This window comes from Cyprinodon tularosa, unplaced genomic scaffold (genome assembly GCF_016077235.1).
Source record: "Cyprinodon tularosa strain WSP-4 unplaced genomic scaffold, ASM1607723v1 ctg293, whole genome shotgun sequence".
NCBI classification, from domain to species: Eukaryota; Metazoa; Chordata; class Actinopteri; order Cyprinodontiformes; family Cyprinodontidae; genus Cyprinodon; species Cyprinodon tularosa.
The window spans coordinates 612,590-630,263 of NW_024039000.1; the positions used below are offsets into that span (position 1 = coordinate 612,590).

The 17,674-nt window shown below is 38.8% G+C and overlaps 1 protein-coding gene across 2 annotated transcripts; it reads right to left on the reverse strand.

The window, feature by feature from the left end:
- Positions 1-1,652: 1,652 nt before the first annotated feature.
- kctd3 (potassium channel tetramerization domain containing 3) lies at positions 1,653-17,241 on the reverse strand. Of its 2 annotated transcripts, none has more exons than XM_038291098.1 (19): positions 16,733-17,241; positions 14,660-14,713; positions 13,736-13,781; positions 13,533-13,606; positions 13,375-13,433; positions 12,638-12,718; positions 12,377-12,499; positions 11,794-11,884; positions 9,604-9,794; positions 9,362-9,477; positions 9,161-9,248; positions 8,819-8,935; positions 6,793-6,963; positions 6,515-6,670; positions 6,127-6,223; positions 5,823-6,016; positions 5,571-5,709; positions 5,368-5,490; positions 1,653-3,711 (listed from the first exon to the last, which is right to left on the reverse strand). In XM_038291098.1, exons 1-19 carry the CDS (start codon positions 16,801-16,803, stop codon positions 3,201-3,203), a joined length of 2,502 nt encoding a protein of 833 aa, XP_038147026.1. In that variant the 5' UTR covers positions 16,804-17,241; the 3' UTR covers positions 1,653-3,200. The 2 variants fall into 2 exon arrangements, with proteins under 2 accessions (XP_038147026.1, XP_038147025.1); XM_038291097.1 differs by having other exon boundaries at positions 5,571-5,712; positions 16,733-17,239.
- Positions 17,242-17,674: the final 433 nt, after the last annotated feature.

A 17,674-nucleotide genomic window follows, 5' to 3' on the forward strand; every position in this document is an offset into this window, starting at 1 on the left:
ATAAACACACAATAAAACACAAGTGCATCCTTATAAGGATTTTGTTTTGAATATGCATGTCAGATTATAGTGTATTCTAACCTATGTATGTTTTTTTTAGTAACAAATCTTAACTTAGCCACACACAACTCTGGAAATGCATCTATCACAGGATATATCTAAAGCCTTCTCAAAGCACAATTCCCAGTGATTTTCCTTGTTATGGTTTAGTTAACTGTAATCCAGTCTGCTTTAAATTGTTCATAAATTCATTAAACCCCAAGTCAGAGTGGACAGGTCCATTATGTTCCCACACAGTGATCTCCCTCTTCACAATCCTTTGGTCACTATAATTCTCTCTCAAACACAACAGGTAAATAAGGCACTACGACAGCCATCTGACACGGCGCGTATAAACACCTCTTTTTCAATTAGATTGAAGGAGTAGATGTGCAACACCTCTCATTAGGTATAAAAAAATGAAACTAATAAATGTTATTAGTGTTATTAAATGATCTTTCACAGGCACCTTGGGGGTGAATGTGGATAATCTCAAGCGGGAAAAAAGCACTTTTACTTATAAAGCATGAACTCAGATATGAGCCCTAAAAATAAGCACTGAAAAGCGGTTTACAACTAAATGCCTGCTTTCAAATAAACAGTACCTTGCAAAAGTATTCTTGTTCTCCACGATCTTATTTACATTTGGTCACATTACAAGTAAAAACAAAAATATAATCCTAATTTTTTAAGAGTCTCTTACTGGTTTGTTGTGGATGGTTTAAATAGAGCTATGGTTGTATGTTTAGTGTCCTGCTGGTTGAAGTTCAACCTTCATGTCATTCTCTTGTCCTGTAGTTTAACTGACCAAGTTTTCTGTGCCTGCTAAAAAAAAAGCATCTGGCAGAACCATGATGCCCCAACTTTGTTTCACAGTGATGACGGTGTGTTATATCCAGCTTTTGTTTTCTGTAATACGTAGTGTTTTGCATGTAGGCCAAAAATATAAATTAGAATTTACTCTGAAGCGAGTTCCCTCTTTCAAATGCTTGTTTTGTCTTCCAATCACTGTTTAAATAATAATAATAATAGCGCTAGCCTAGAAATGGATTGTCCTGACTAACAGACGAACCTCTGCACCTAGCCTAAAGCCCCTTGGCCTCCACTTTGATTCATAAGCCTCATTTACACGCAACCTCACAGCTTGGATGAGTTAACCGTGCCGAGCTCGGTTCCTTATGACCGTTTACACAACAAGCTAGCATGGTTCATTGCCTCCTATTGACGATCTAAGGTACTACTGCTCTCTAGAGGGAAACAAGCAAATCAACATGTCGGCGCCTGTAACATTCAGGAAGTTTGGTTATCATTGTAATATTTCATTGTTTGCAGAGAGTCAGGCAAAGAAGGCAGCGTTTAGTGAAATTCCTTGACAGAGTCGGCTTTTGGGAAGTGGATACGACAAACGTCTAATCGGGGCTTACAGATGCAGGAAACAACAACTGAGGTTGAGGTTCATCACACTGCTAAGTAATAGTATTTTTTTAAATGTCTTAATTTTCATGATTGTGGCGGCTGACTGTAAGGAGATCTGAGCAAGGTCTGCTCATGCACTCTTTGTTATCTGAGAACTGAGCCAGAACTGAACCAGGCCGAGCCCTACTGATGAACTAGTACCAGTTTAGTGCGGTTCGGTTGTGTCTGGCACGGTCCGGCTCAGTTTTGCGTGCCATTTACACTCAACAGTTATCTCGGTTATCGTGCTCGGGCCGATCTCGGCACGGTTTCAAAAGGGTAGTGCAAATGGGGCTATATTCTACTATCCTGGCCTCCAATGTCTTGGTGGCGTTATGGTTTTGCAATACATTTTCAGATATAGGATGAAAAGTTGTCTGAGATGTCCAAAACTTGAATTATTGGTTTATAACCTAATTCCTAATCCTGTTGTTAAATTAACTCCTGCTGTATCGCTGAGCTGTCTGGTGAGGTCCTTGTTCCTTATTATGCTGTGTGCTAACAGTTGCATTTATACTGAGAGGAAATATGTGTAGCTGGACTCTATGTGATAATTATTTGAATTCTAAAAGTCCAAATAACTTTAAAGTAATGGTATCAGAGGAAAATGGGTTTTCATTGTGTGGCTATTTCACACAAAATATGTAAATCAACTACATTGAAGTATATGTGGAAAAACCTGAAGAATACTTTTGCAAGCCACTGTGTCACTAAACTGGAATTTCTGCATTAAAATGCACTTTTCATTTGTCCTAATGTTTACATAAAGTCAAGTTACATGAATGACCAAAAAGTTCTAGTTCCAAGTATATTCCACATATAAAATCATGATCATTTGTCAAAACCTTCATCTGAGTCTAAGTTTCTTTTCTGTTTCATTGCTTCGCTGCTGCATGACACAACGAGCAGCTAAGCTTGTATTGCAAACCCGACCTGCACAATCTAACTGCTGCCCCTCAGCTGTTGCTGAATGTAAAATATTCTGGGATTCAAGTAGCTGCCGACATTCTGAGGGTAAGTCGCATGAACATCCACTGCTCCATAGCTTTAGAAGCCTTATTATTGTAATTATTGTGAGACAGGGCAAACTAGCGCAAGCTTTTTGGATTAAAAAAAACATTTCTATACATTTAATTTACTATAGATCAGGATTTTGAAAGGACATTTTTAGTTTCTTTTCAGGTATTTTTACTATATTGAATCTAATGCCTTTTTAAATTTTATTTCCTAGCCATCTACATCCCAAACTATGTTTCATTCTAACTCTCTGTTTCTAACACTGTGTAGTCTTGCTTCCCTCTTCCTGTACTAGGCCTACTGTATCTGTGACTGTGCGCTTTAGTTTGCGCCTAAAACTATTTTTTGAGATCAACGCTCTTACAAGAAGAGAGAATAGAACTGAAATCTAACATTGTAGAAATTATCAACTGACTTAAAACACAAAAAGGAGCCTGAGGCAGAAAAAAACTCCAGTTATACCGCAGATCTAGGTATAGAACACTACTGAAATGCATTCTTCCTCAGATGTTATGCTGTTTGTGCTGGAAAATTGTAGCTTCTTAATGAGCCACATCTGTAAATAAAAAAGTGATTTTCTTACATCTGATTGTGTGTTCTTCTTTAGCGTTGATGTTAGGCATTGACCTCCTACACTCACCTAAAGCTGAACCTGTAATCTGTAAAAAAAAAAAAAAAAGCTGCTTCTTTTACAGGATGCTGTCATGGCTGGAGGGATCAGCCGACGGCTTCCTCTGTCTCGGAGAGGTGGATGACGATAGTTTGGTGGGCGAAGGCGAGGCGTTTGCTGATGAGTCACTGCCACCTCCTTCAGATCCTGATGAGAGATATGGAATTGGAGGTGCCCTTTTCCGCCCTAGAAAGCCCCCCTCCAGTACTCCCCTTTTCCTCACAGCACCATCGACCTTCACTCCTTCTCCCCCTGATCCAACACCATCTCCTTCCTCTGGCTGAGGGTGCACCTTTTGCCTCATGTCCACCCCTGGGACTGGGCTGTCTGGGGGCTGCTGTGCTGATTCTTGACTCGATTCTGTTTTAGTCAGGGGGATGTTCCCAGGGTTTCGAGGAGCCCAGAGCTCCAGAACAGAGGTGCTCCTTTCACTGTCCTCGGATCCAAAGTTGGACAGGGAACGCCTGGCATCGGCGGTCTGGCTGGGTCCAGCGTTGGAAGTCTGACTCAGGCTAAAGTTTTGGAAATCTCTACAGAAGGACATACGGGGCTGTTAGAGAAGTGCCATGTTTTTATTTCTAAAAAAAAAAACAGGGTTTCTACCTCTTCCTGCTGTGTCCACAACTTACCATCTCCTCAATGACTGAACAAACTACTGCTACAACAATACATTGAAACGTCATTAAAAATGTTATTTATTTTAATAAATCCATTTAAAAAGTCAAACCTATATATAGATTCTATAACAATTACCAACTGAGTGACATATTTTAAACCTTTATGTCTTTTAATTTGGATGGTTTAAACTTAGAAATAATAGAGTCTAAAAATCCACTTTATAGAATAATTGTAATATTGAATATGACAAATATAAAAATATTTCAAAGACAAATGTTCTGTTTTGACCTTTATACTCATGAGCTAAACTACTGTAGTCCAGCAGACTGACACTCTCCACAATGAGTTATAATGCATAATCAAATAGTGATGTATAAGCAGCCATCTGTTCCTTCAGTGCTGCATACATTGGAAAAAATTAAGTATTAAAGCCACAGAGATTAGCCTAGCCTTGAGGGGATTGGAAAGCAATGCCTCCTCAAGAGTTTAAGGGAGCTTTTAAATGCACAGACAGAACATGAACTCCAACTGTGACTGTCCTTGTGTTAACTCTCATGAAGCAGAGAAGTTATCAGAAGCAGCTTAGTTCTGAAAAAAGTGTATTTCTTTCTCAGTGATCAAAAGTCCTCATTGGATTTTTTTTTTCTTCATTTCATCAGTAACAAAAGACCGCAATTCCTGAAGGAAGACTGGAAAGGCACAGAGTCAAAAGAGGTCTACCTAGAAATGTTACAGCACTTCATGCTGCCTTCTGCAGCAGGACTTAGCCTCTGCTAGAATGATTAATACTTGCTTTAATGAACATGTTATCATTGTCCTTCGTTGACCAAGAAATTGACCTCAGCTAAACACCTCAGATAATGGATATGAGGACAATAAGAGACAAACGTTCCTCTGTAGACAAACTGTGGGTCCACTATCAAAACAATTTTGGCTTTCTAATCTAATCTATCTCAGCAAGCGGATTCCCTTCATACCACATTGATGCAGTAATGCATGCAGAACCTTAAGAAGACTACATTGTGTGTCTTCATTAGCTTTAAACCATAATAATCTGATAAAGCAAATACAAACTTAAATGCATCACTCTGTTAGTAATCATTCTATGCAGGGATTCCTTCTTTGAACTAAACTACTAAAAAAAAGCTTACATATTTTGTTGGAAATAAAATATATATTCCATAAAAGTGTTAATAGATCATAAACTTGTACTCGGCTTTACTGGCACACAATATATACAGAATTTAATTGTTTAGTGTTGATCAGTGTGTAATTTTTTCTACTGTTGATCATATTAACTTCCTAAAATTGTCTAAAAGTTGAACAATCTAGATCAGGAAAGTGCAACCCAAGTCCTGAAGAGTTACAACCCTACATCTTTTAGAAGGTCTCCATCTCAAACACACATAGACCCAATGAATGGCTCATTATCAGGCATCTGAGGAGCTTGTTGACTAAATACTCATGAATTCAGCACTTTGGTTTGGAGAAGAGATGTATCTGAAAGGATAGAAGCTCCTTAGGACTGCAGGCTGCACTTGATCTTTACTGTGTGATGTTTGCCTCACCTGTAGCTGTTAAAGGATTCGGTTCGACGAGCGCGTGCCAGCAGGGGGCTCTCTCTGTAGGGCCGTACAGCTCCATAGGTTGCCTGGCTTTCAGGAATCGGTTCCTGGGCCTGTAGCTGCAGACTGGTAGAGAGACACACGGGTGAGACCAAAGACATTGGCAAACACACTCTATAATGGGGTCATGGTGCCATTTTTCAAACCTTGACATGGACTCTCTGAGGCGCGTGTGGTGCATCACTGAGGGGGCGGGGCTTATATTTGGAGTTGCACAGCGAGAGGTACTTAGGTCGCACTGGTCCAGCAGCTGTAGCAGCTCCTCCTCTGTTGGGCCACCTACATCTGCCGTACAAAAGCAAAGGATTTAGTGAATAAAAACTGTCTTCATGTCCTATAAAAAGAGAGCATCAATGTAATATTTCAGTTTTTCTCCTGCCACTTGACTATTTCCTCACCATCTTTTTTCCTCTCTTCTCCTTTGTTGGCTGTGTCCATTGCAGTGGTAAGGTCCCACATTTGAATACTCCCATTTCCATGACCGGTGAACAAAAAGCGCCGTGGTCGGGAACCCATCCGGCTGGAACCTTCGCACTCTCGAACCATGAAGCAAGTGATAGTGGTCCCATCCACTGACTGCACCTCACAGATCCTTAAACATCCCATAGATTAAAAAAATGATCATTTAAAAGTGAACTTTTAAAAATGTAACCATAGCTTTGATTGTGCCAAGCAACTAGATGTATCTGGAGGAAAGGGTACCGTTTTCCAGTTGAAGAGAGCCTTACAAAGAGTTTGTTGGTGATGGGGATGACTTTCTGGATGAAAACCTGTTGATCATCTCTCTCTCCAAACGGGCCTGTAAACAGCAGACAATTCAGCTTCTATTTAACCTTTTAGGGAAAATGACCAAAGCTGTGTCTCCATAGTATAACGCTGCCACTACCATGTGGCGTCTATTAGTACTTTTCTATTGAAGTCAATCATTAAAAATCCAAAACTTTTAACGTGTTTTCCGGTACTTTGTTCACAAATAAATGCTTTTCCGTGTTTAATTGTTTTTCCAATCACTTTTTATCTCCGCTATGTTGTAAATGAACGAAAAGATTCAACAGGAACTATTATCTGGCTGTTATAAACCAATCCTCACCTATATCATTGCCAGAGCAGTAGCTTCCATGGCTCTCCGTCTCTTCCAGGGAAAGGATCTTAAAGGAGGCCAAAGGGGTGGAGCCTGGCTGTGTGGAGATCATCCCTCTGAACCGTGTCACCGTCCACGTTCGAACATGGTTGTTGTCCGCACACACTTGCATGCACACAACATAAAAAAACAGACTTTAAATACACAAGAAGGGAACCTTCAAACCCATTTTTATTAGGGGCTGCAGACTGAGTTTGGTGGAAGCCGGAGAGAGAATCCTTTAATACCTGATACCAGATGTTTCTCAGATAACATGATCTTTGTCACTGGGCTTCTGTGCACAGTGAATGTCTGAAAGAGCTGAGGCCCTGATCCCACTGTCTCTGGGTGCTGCACAATCACTCTCACTGCACCACTGCTCGTCCCGTAGGCTATCTCTATCCAGTTCCCACTCACACCTGAGAGCAGAGTTCAAGGAGGAACAACACAAAAATTATACAGTAGAGTCTGTTACACTCAAATTTCTCTCTTTGAATTCCTAAATGCAGAAGATAAAATGTTTTTATGTATTATTATTAAGTGGTGTAGCATCAATCAAGAAAGTCTAGTGCAACAACAATCAAATGCAAACCTACTAAAACTTCTACAACATTTTCACATTTTGTCACAAGCACAGTCGTTAATGTGTCTTTATTCGTACTGTGTATGATGGACCAACACAGACACGCAAGTGACAGGAAAAGTATACGTCTTTAGCTTTTTTAACTATAAAATATCTAGTTAACATGTGGCCTACATTTGTATTTAGCCCCCCCCCCCCCCCCCCCCCTTCAGATTAGACTAAGAGGGTCTGTGCAAGTTCAAACACTTATTTCAACTTGGATTTGCATGTGTGCTTTGACTGGGCCATTCCACCAAATGCAAAAAAGAAAGGTCAGCCCACAGCATATTGCTGCCACTACCATGTGAACAGTGAGTTTAAAGTGTCAAACAAAGTGCCTGATCTTCAAAGATATAAAATACAGAGCACTGGGGGAAAAAATGCAAGTGTGATTATTAACAACAGCAAACTGCTATTGGCAGTTTGACAGTGGCTGTAAAAGAAAGATAAAGTTCTAATCCATTTAGTTGGAGGTTATGAGTATAATTACTTAAAGAATAAGAATATGAAATATATATAGAAGGAATACATATCTCAAAGTGCTACAATTAAAAGTAAAAAAATAAATAAATAAATAAAAGTTAAAATCAAAATGTAAAAGATTAGCCCCAGTCAGAATTACAGCAGATTATGCTCTAAACAGCTGGATTGAGCTCCAGCTCCTCAGAAAAAAATATAGGTGAAACAAGGTAGGCCCATGATAACTGTGCATCATATGGAGCCCAACTTTGCCACAACTTTGAGATGAATACAGAGGCTCTCTGGTGGCCAATGATTTTCCTTTATTGTTTAACATGCAACATGCATTTAGGTTCAGGCTACAGCTAATGATTATTTTAGCAAATATTAACCTATTGATTATTTATTTCCATTTTATCTAAAAAGAATTTAGGAAAAAGAAAAATGTTATTGTGTATTTTAAACCTTAATTGGAAAAGGGTTATTTTTTCTACAGTTATTTAGTCATTAGTACTTCAAGTAGGTTATTCATTTCTTTTGTTTTTGAGTTTGTGCACCTTTACTTTAGGTAAGGATTCAGTGCGATAACCAAATGAGTTTATGGTAAATTTAATAATTGATTAATAATGACTAATCTAATTAACCCTTTCAGCACTAATTCAGTCATGGGGTTTTTAGTTTTGGTTTAACTGCATATAGAATTGCTTTCCACTGGATTCATTTAGGCCAGGATGCACAGATGTGTTTACCTCTAATAATAATATTATAAAATCTTTATTTCTGACATTCCAGCTATGTTTACCTGTGCCCAGCATCTCTCTTTCATTTTTCCAATACCTGATTTGTGGCCACAATAAATCTTTTGTGTTTGAGTTTACACCTGACTTTCAAACAAACTAAATCTAGATTAAGAAACTGCCCCCATATTGGCTTCTGGGTTTGATAAATATCTCTCTGCATATAGTTTGCACCCATATATCTGTGCAGATTAGTCATTAGAATAAAATCTGCACATTTATGCAAGCACTTATGCAAAAAGTGTTTTGCACATGCTGCCTGTTAAATTGCAAATTTAAAACATGCAAACCTTCTAAAAATCAGGCCTATGGTCTTCTTCCATGCAGCTCAATAAAAAAGCAAAGAGACCACCCTACATATACCTGATTGGTATTTGGTATTTATACAGTACTTACTGGTTTTAGGCGTGAGGTACACGGACAGTGCAGTAATGGCATCGTTTGAAGGGTCGTGATAAAGCTCGGTTACCAAGAGATCATTGTCCTTCATCCTCAGAGGAAACTTTTGCATGTCTGCAAAAAAAGTCAAGATGTTATGGAATATATTAAGAATTGATAATATTTAATAACCGATAAAAGTCCATCTAAAACATCTGGACAGATATATTTAGTGAATGTTCAATCTCTGATTACTTTCAAGTTAATTCGATAAAAGTTAAGATTCATTCATCTATATCCTGTGACTGTATTCCACTAAGCTCCAATAAAACCGGTTAATTTGTACGTATGTGTTTGTACCTATATAATAGATTGAGCCATTGGTGCAGCCCAGTAGAAGGAAGGACCCTGCTGTGTCACAGCTGGTGATGGGAACTACATCTTGAACCTGATAAAACATGAAAAGTTAATACTGTCCACAATATGGCTCACATAAACTGTACAAAGAACAATTTAAGCATTCATTGTATTGTGGCACAGCTACTGTGTGACATATCCCACCTGCCAGTGTTGTGTTACGGCGTTCCACACCCCAACCTTTCCTGTGTGGCTTGTTGCCACGAGCTGGCTCCCAATAAAGAAAAGGTCGTCAACAGGAACACCAAGACTGAATATACCTATGACAGATTGAGAAGCTTTAGAGTGCATTATTTGTAGGATCAAGGTCCAGAACCTGTGCATTTTCTGTCATTTCTAAATTCTATTATATCTGCTTGCACGTATTTTTAACTTGTAAATTTTACCTATTTCATTTCCACTGCCTCCATCTTGGATGCTCCAGAGGATAATCCTGCTTCCAGAGGCGGCAGCCACCATCTTGTCCTTGTCTCCATGTGGACCGCCCACCACTTTAGCATTAAGTGCTACACGCTCAATCGTCCAGTCAAGGTAGGGAGAGGAAAACACCTGCTGCCATCCTGAAGACTCCTTTATCCTGCAGCGAAAGCATGCACAAAAATAGTGTAAACTGTTTATAGATCCTTGGTATAAAAGTATTTGTCGTGTTCCTGATGCATCATATTAATTAGGATGTATAAGCTAATTTTGTTTTATCAACTTAATTTTAAGAATTCCAAAAAAGTAAAAAAAAAAAAAAAACAATACACTGGACTTTGTTTTCAAGTTTAAAGATGTTTCACTTCGCATTCAGGAAGCTTTTTCAATTCAAAATTTCAGAATTAGCGTTGATTTCGAGGCTTTAGAGTAGACCAAAACAGAGCCTTGTTTGGCTAAGAAAACATGCAAATTGAGCCAGAAGAACGGGTCTGCTCCTTAGGAATGGGGAGTCGTTTGGTTCTTAGTTAGCCTGCAATATCCGATACTGGTCTATGCATCTGAAAAAGGGGGGAATTGTTGGCCTGGCTGAACAGGCGAGATGTTCTGGTCCCCTGTATGTGGGTGGGGGTTGCAATGATAGTGGGAAGGAATCAACTCTATCGCTGCAATGCAGCGATAGAGTTGGATAAAGGAATAGTACACCCAAAACATGATTAGCCTTCATTTTCTACTAACCCCCATGCTGAACAACACTCTGGAGTACTTTTTTGATATCTCAAATGCATCTGGAGATCTGGGAGGCTTCTTACTGTCTGCTGACATTCAAATAATGGAGGTCTATGGTGCCCGAGGCAGAAAGGTCCATAAAAGTCCACAAAAAACGTGTCAATATTCCTCCATACTGCTCGTCCAATGTATTCCAAGTGTCCTGAGTTGGTAGCGTCCATAATTTACTCGAAACAAAGTCATTTAGAATGTTTTTAGAGCATAAACAGTAGTGTATAGGATTTCCTAAAAGCGCGCGCCTGCGAGTTCACGAGCCTACGGAAACTGCGGCAGACCAAGCCAGATGAAAGTGCGCATCCAGAGTGTTGTTCACATGGGGGTGAGTAGAAAATGAAGGCTAATCATGTTTTGGGTGTACTATTCCTTTAAGGCTGGATTTTCTTTTTTATCAATGGCTTCCTCTACACCCCTTTCAAACCACCTGTCTTCTTTGTCCAAAATGTGAACATTCTGGTCCTCAAAAGAATGTCCTTTGTCCTTAAGGTGTAGATACCACCAAGACTTGTCCAGAGGAGGCTGCTCTTCTGTGTTGAGCCATATGTCTGTAGAGAGGTTGTTTGGTTTCTCAAATATAAAAATCAGAGCATTCCTCACTGCACTGAACTGCATGCACCACTCCGCTCACGCACTAGTCTCTGTTAAAGGGTCTTTTTTGGTTTGAAATGTGCTGGGATTTTGTGTTTGCAGAAAATCCTCTTGAGTTTTTCAGAGACTCCAGCAACATATGGGATGGCAATGTTTTTGCATTTAATCTTCTCACCGTTATGTTCTGCTGCGTGTGTTTTGGATTTCCTTGCTGATTTGACAAAAAAAGCCCAGTTTGGGTATCCACAGGTTTGAATAGCATCTTTGATGTGTTTCTGTTCTTTGTGCTTCCCTTCTGTTTTTGTTTGCAAAGTCTTTGGGAGTTTTCTATGTGATGTGGTGTGTTTTGCAACAGGGGGGCTAAAATATTAGTATTAAGAATAAATCTCATCCATAAATTTATTGACTCAGCAATATTTACCTTTATTTTTATACAATCTGAAGAGTAATTTTTAATAAAATACAAAATTCAGTTTCTTTGGAAATATTAGTGCAAAATAGTACACATAAATCTTCTGTTATGGCCGACTCATTTATGTGAAAGCCTGTTTTTATTCACCTCTATAGGCTGTTCAGGGTGCCACTCACAAGTATTTTGATGGAAGATTTAGTGGTAGGAAAAAGTGTGGTAGAAAAGCATCAGAGATAACCATTTGTTGAGAGGCAAAGGCTTTAAGGATGGATTGTAGGGCATGGACTGCAAATGAGTCTGAACTTTACAAACATCAAGATGAGATTTATATATTTTTTTTAAAGGGCTGAATATGACGTGCCACAAATTTTACCTGTAGCAGATGACAAAGTGTGCATAAGCTGCGACAATCCAATTGTGGTGTCCTGCTATAATAACCACTTTCCTGGGGTCCACCATGGAGTCTGCAGACACAGACAGAATACTGTTTCTGTGAGTGTGTAAATGGGTGAATGACTGGCTGTAGTGAAAAGCACTTTGGAGTCACTTGACTTAAAAAGTTTCCATATAGGTACAGGCCTTTTACCATTTACTCTTTAGAGAAAATCACTATTCTCAGAGAGTCAGCAGCAGATATTGGGTCAATATGAAACTAGGCTGCTTTCATCAGTGCTGTTAAGCACAAAAAACATATCGGGTCACATTAGCAGTAGCACTACTGCACTCTCACAAGGAGGCACAAACAAACACAAGCATAACTCTATTATGCATGCATTAAGAGCACACATGTGGACAAACTGAAAAGCTGAGGATAATAACGGATACTTTAAAAGGCAGACACAAACCAGTTTAGCATAATATAGACCCTTGGCTGATATGGCAAAATAAAATGCATTACATTTGACTGTAATGTTTTAAGCAAAAACAGAAATTGAAATGTAATTTCTCCCTCTTACCCAGTTTCTCGATGTCATCTGTTCCAGATAAAGAAGGATGAGGAAGGGGAACAACGCGAGTGAAGCCCTCCGCTCCACTCGGGCCTGGTCGCTCATCAGAAGCTGGCTTACGAGGAGGAACAGCTGTGCAAAAATAAAATAAAATTCCACTTCTCTCTTATGCTATTCAGTGAACTTAAACTCAAGATTATTCTGTGGTGCAGTCTACATTATCTTTATTTTCAGTTTATTCAGTGCCCAGTGTGGGTTTCATGTTTTTACCTGGAGGAGGCAGGTAACCATGGAAGAGAACGCTACCACATGACGATCGATCCAGTTCTTCGCACAGCAGCAGTCGCCGCACTGCACAGGTTTACACACAAACCCACATTACCACCCATAAACATTTGTTTTTTTAAATCAATGTCCAACTTGGACATTTTTGCTTTTTTTAGTTTAGAAAGAAATAGTCCATATTTCACTTTAGGTACAAACCCTGCGCTTCCAGTTTTTATTTTATTGAAGGAATGAGCTGGCTGTGCATTTCTTCTCTGTTTGATATGATTTAAAGGATATGACTGATTTTCAGAAAGGTCTGTTTCATGTGTTAACCTGGGGAAGTTCCAAACACTGAAACGGGGATGTAAAACAGCATGTATGTGGAAGTAGTTGAATGTTATGGGTTTGACATCAATTTATGACATGACACAGTATATAGTGCTTTACTTTAGGAGGGTAATTTATCAAGTCCTGTTGTAGTTTGGGCGTTCCAAAAGAAAATAACTTTAATATAGATACATACGTAAATGTATATCTATGTTTATCTCTTGCCTAGTATTCATATCCCTTGAGCAAACAAATAACATGCATTTTCCTTACACTTAACAGTACTTAACCACTATGTGTTGGTCTAACACCTACAATTCCAATAAAATCCATCTATTTCTACATACACAAGTTAATCTAATTGTGTCATTGCTTTCTGAATTTCCCTTTTGAAAGTCGATCTATCAACACACCTAAAGGAGTGATTCCATAGAACTCTGCTTCGTGTCTCAGTACGCTGATATTGACGCCTCTGCAAAGAGAAAGTAAACATAAATAGGCCAAAAATAAACAACATCCTTAAAAATGCGGTAGTCAAGCATATCTAATAAAACAGATTTGGGACTTTTACCGTAGGTCCAGTTCTTTGGTTCGGAGAAAGTTGAGAATTGGTGCAAAGGCCGTAGGGTCTCTGTCAATAAATATCTGAAAGCCACAAAATCCAATAGATAAAGATTACAGAACAATTAGAAATATAGATATTTATTAGAACTGCTCTTTACAGAATCCAGCCCATTGGTGTTACGGAAAAAACAAAAGCAAGAGACTACTTACAGCTCCAGTTTCATCCCGCAGAGTGGATATCCTCCCACTCAGTAAACTGGAATGAATAAAAAAAAGAAACACAAAGGTAACTAAACAACTACTCAACTTCAACTAATCAAAAACTCAACAACTGTAAACTGTTTATTACAACACCAAGACAACCAATCCTTACAATGCTCTGAATTCTAGATTGTTTTTAAATCTTTACGGAGTGTTTGTGTTTTACTTGGTATGAAAAACACTGAACTACAGACATCTGGGAGCAGATAGTGAGTGACAGACTGAAATGTTTTAGCGGTCACTGAGCAGGATTTTATAGCACTGCTCAGCTGTTGTAGGACTGTACTCAATGTAGTGTTTAATTTATAGCAAACATATCTCACTAGCTCAGATCTGCATCGTCTTTTTAACTGTTACCTCCATCTACACTTAAATCACTATAAAGCATTACAATAGAATAATTTAACTTGAATGAGGGGATTTAACGCAAATCATAAAAAAAAGGTTTTCATTAGGTCCACAAAACACAAAGTGCCATGTTTGACCTTAGAATCATCCTAATAATTTCCACTTAATGCATTACCAAACTTGGTACAGACATGTAGTAAAGACTGGAGCATAAATTATCAATATTGCAGAAAAAGTGTCACCATTTATTGTGCTTTTATGTGATAGACTAAAGTAGTGCCTTCATATAGCAGCCCAGTCTAAATAAAAAACATGGTGGTGGCAGCATCATGCTGTGGAATTTCTCTTTGATAGGGATAGTGAAGCTGATCAGAGTTTATAAAGGAGGCTGCAAAACAGAGCCTGGAATGACTCAGAATATAAGAGATGTTCATTTCTCTGCTTCATATAAAACCAGATCTACAGTGGAGTGATTATTATGAAAGCAGTTTATCTAAGAAAAAGAGCCCAAATTATTTAATTTACCTTGAGAAGAAAGAGTCTGGAATCCATGTCAGAGTCTGTCTGGATGTGCTGAACCTTGTAATGATAAAGACCAACCATAATTAAAGGCACCAGGCTTCTACAACATGAAGAATCAGATCTGGATATTTGTGACTGAACATTTTTTTCAATTAGACATTCTTTCTGTTGGTGGTTATTAAACTGCAAAATATGATTGAAATAAATAAGTGGAGTGTTGGCCTAGTGCTTAGAGCAGTGCGCTTGTGCTCTGAGAAGGTTGCAAGTACCTGGTTGGATACCCACAGCCTCAACTCTGGGTCCCTGAGCAAGACCCTCAACCCCCGATTGCTCCCCAGGCACTGCACAATGGCAGCCCACAGGAGCGGAGCTAGATGGGGGGTCATGGCCACCCCTGTGGCCACCCCTACCATTTTCTTCCCTCTAATACAGATTGTGGCAGCAGTAATACTCTCAGGTGGAATATTCAAAACATTTAACCCTAACATTTAACCCTAACCCTAACATTAACAAGTTCAATCATACATAAATAATTTAATTAAAAATGTACTAAATAATCAATTTATTAATGGATTGACTTTATTGATCTCTAAGTGGAGATTACTTTATGTGGATATTAGTACTTGTAATTATCAATTTTATGCAGAGTGATTATTAATAAAAGTACGTAAGTAATGACAATGGAAAAGATGTTCACCCCAGAACTCATACCTGAAAGAATTTTATCCACTAGACTTTTTATCTAGGAAGTATGGATGTTTAAATACAGTGGAATCCGCTTATAGTGTACACGGATATAGTAATCAAGTGCTTATATAGATCAAAACGCTTGTGACAGAATCATTTCTATACAAATGCTGTTTAAATAATTTGTTTATGGTAATCAAACAATCCGCTTATCGTGTTCATTTATGGGCATTTTATGAATGTAAACGTGCAAAAATAACTAATAAGTGGATCGAAAGTGATGACAGCACTCCAGTGTCAGAGCCCATGACAGATGAGGACATCATCGCGGAGGTACAGCTCTTTGGTGTGGGTACCAGTGCTGCATGCAGCGAGGATGAGGATGATGAAGAGACTGTTGTCCCTTCCAGAGCTGACATAAGAAATGCAGTTTGCATTTTAAAAACTGCTCTCCTGCATGTTCGTTTCAAAAACTTTGACCTTTTACATCATTTTGAAAAAGAAGTGAAGAGTGTTGGACAATCTGATCCAGGGAACCATGGATCAATATGTGAAGTGGTTTCTTAATGCGGCGCAGCAGATCCGCAACACAAAACAGAGGTAGGCTAGCTTTAATTTTCTGAAGCCTATGCAGTTATCTTCTATGTAACTGTTTTAAACTTGTTCAAAAAAAAAATGCACCGGCTGCACAAGGCAACCAGAGTTATGTCTGCACACAGCGCAGTATACTGTAATTAAACTTGCATGGTACTGTAATAAAATTCAGTAAATTCGGAAGCTATCTGTTTCTTTTCATTTTTCTTATTGAAAAAACCACACAAATGGCATTTAGATGATATTCAGCATAAAAAATAAGTGAAATAACAGTAAATTCAGATATAGTAATCAACCGCTTATAGTGTTCAAATTAGCTCTGGACCAACGTGATCACTATAAGCAGATTCCACTGTATATGTGTCTATTTGTTAGCAAAGGTTGTAGGAAAGTATAGTTTGTCTTTATTTAGAAAATATGGATGTCTTGCTCGTTCATTTTCCTGTTGAACAGTGTAGATTGACCCTGAGGTTCTGGCGCCTATCCGCTTTCTGCCCCCCTCAGTGTACATTGGTTATTGGCCACCCTTATTAAAATGTTCTGGCTACGCCTCTGGCAGCCCACTGCTCCCCATAGGGATGGGTTAAATACAGAGGTAACATTAATCCAATGTGAGATAAATAAATATTTATTTTTAAAACATCACACTACATTAGAAAAAAGTACAGTGTGTACAATTTAAATTATTCATATGTGTAGCAGCGGTAATGATGCTTCGATTACATAAGAATCCTGAAGATGTTCTAGGCAGAGCTAACGGTTATAACAGCGAGCTGTCAGTGGAGCTTCACCTACCTTGTCCCACCGACATTCAACTGGATGATCTCTCCCATCCCCGGGGACGAGTTGTTACCGATCGTGGCCATGATGACCGAGTCAGAGCAGGGAGTGTTTTCAGGAAAATGTCACTAAGCTGGGCAACAAATGCTAACTTGCTAACTCCCCTCTATCGATTCAGCTGATGCCCATTCTCCCCCAGCCTCGCAGCTTCTCCTCGGAGCCACCATCCGTCAAAATATCCGTTAGCTTTCACAACTGCGATAGCAGCACCGAAAACCCCCCTCATCGTGAATGCAGAAAGTCGGGCGTTTTTTTTTGTTTTTTTTTTACAAATACAGCCCCATGAGGATCCCCGTATTTTTCAGCAAGCTTGTTTGCATCACCGCTTTGTGTGAAAATCAGCTTGCGCAGAATTTTAGCAACGTGAAACAGCTGGGATGCTCGCTCACCACAGAGCAAGATAGTTCCCCCCTCAATAGCTTACCGTTTCTTTTCAACATGTAAACATTGATTATGGTACATTGAATGACCATAGAAAATAAATTTTTGTACTTAACGTAGTCGCACGGAATATAACACGGAAACAAAACTGCTGGGAACAAATATGTGTGATCGCAGAACCAATGACAGATTCTGAAAAGGAATCACATTCATCATGGAGGTGATCTATCTTTATTTTAAAACATGCATAAGATCTTTGGGAAAAATATAATTAACCCTTTTAAATAAACACGTGTAAAAAAAGACTGTGCCTCTCTATCCTATTAAATATACATATTGCTAAATCTTAAAATAAATCTTAAACTATTCTTTTTTATCTAACAGCTCTCCCACATCATGCGAATGATACGTTTATATTATAAAGAAGGAGATAAAGTTATAGATACCCCTGTCATCGCTCGAGCTGTTTATTTTTGACTGATAATTTACTAAATGTTAGTATAACAGTTTTCCATC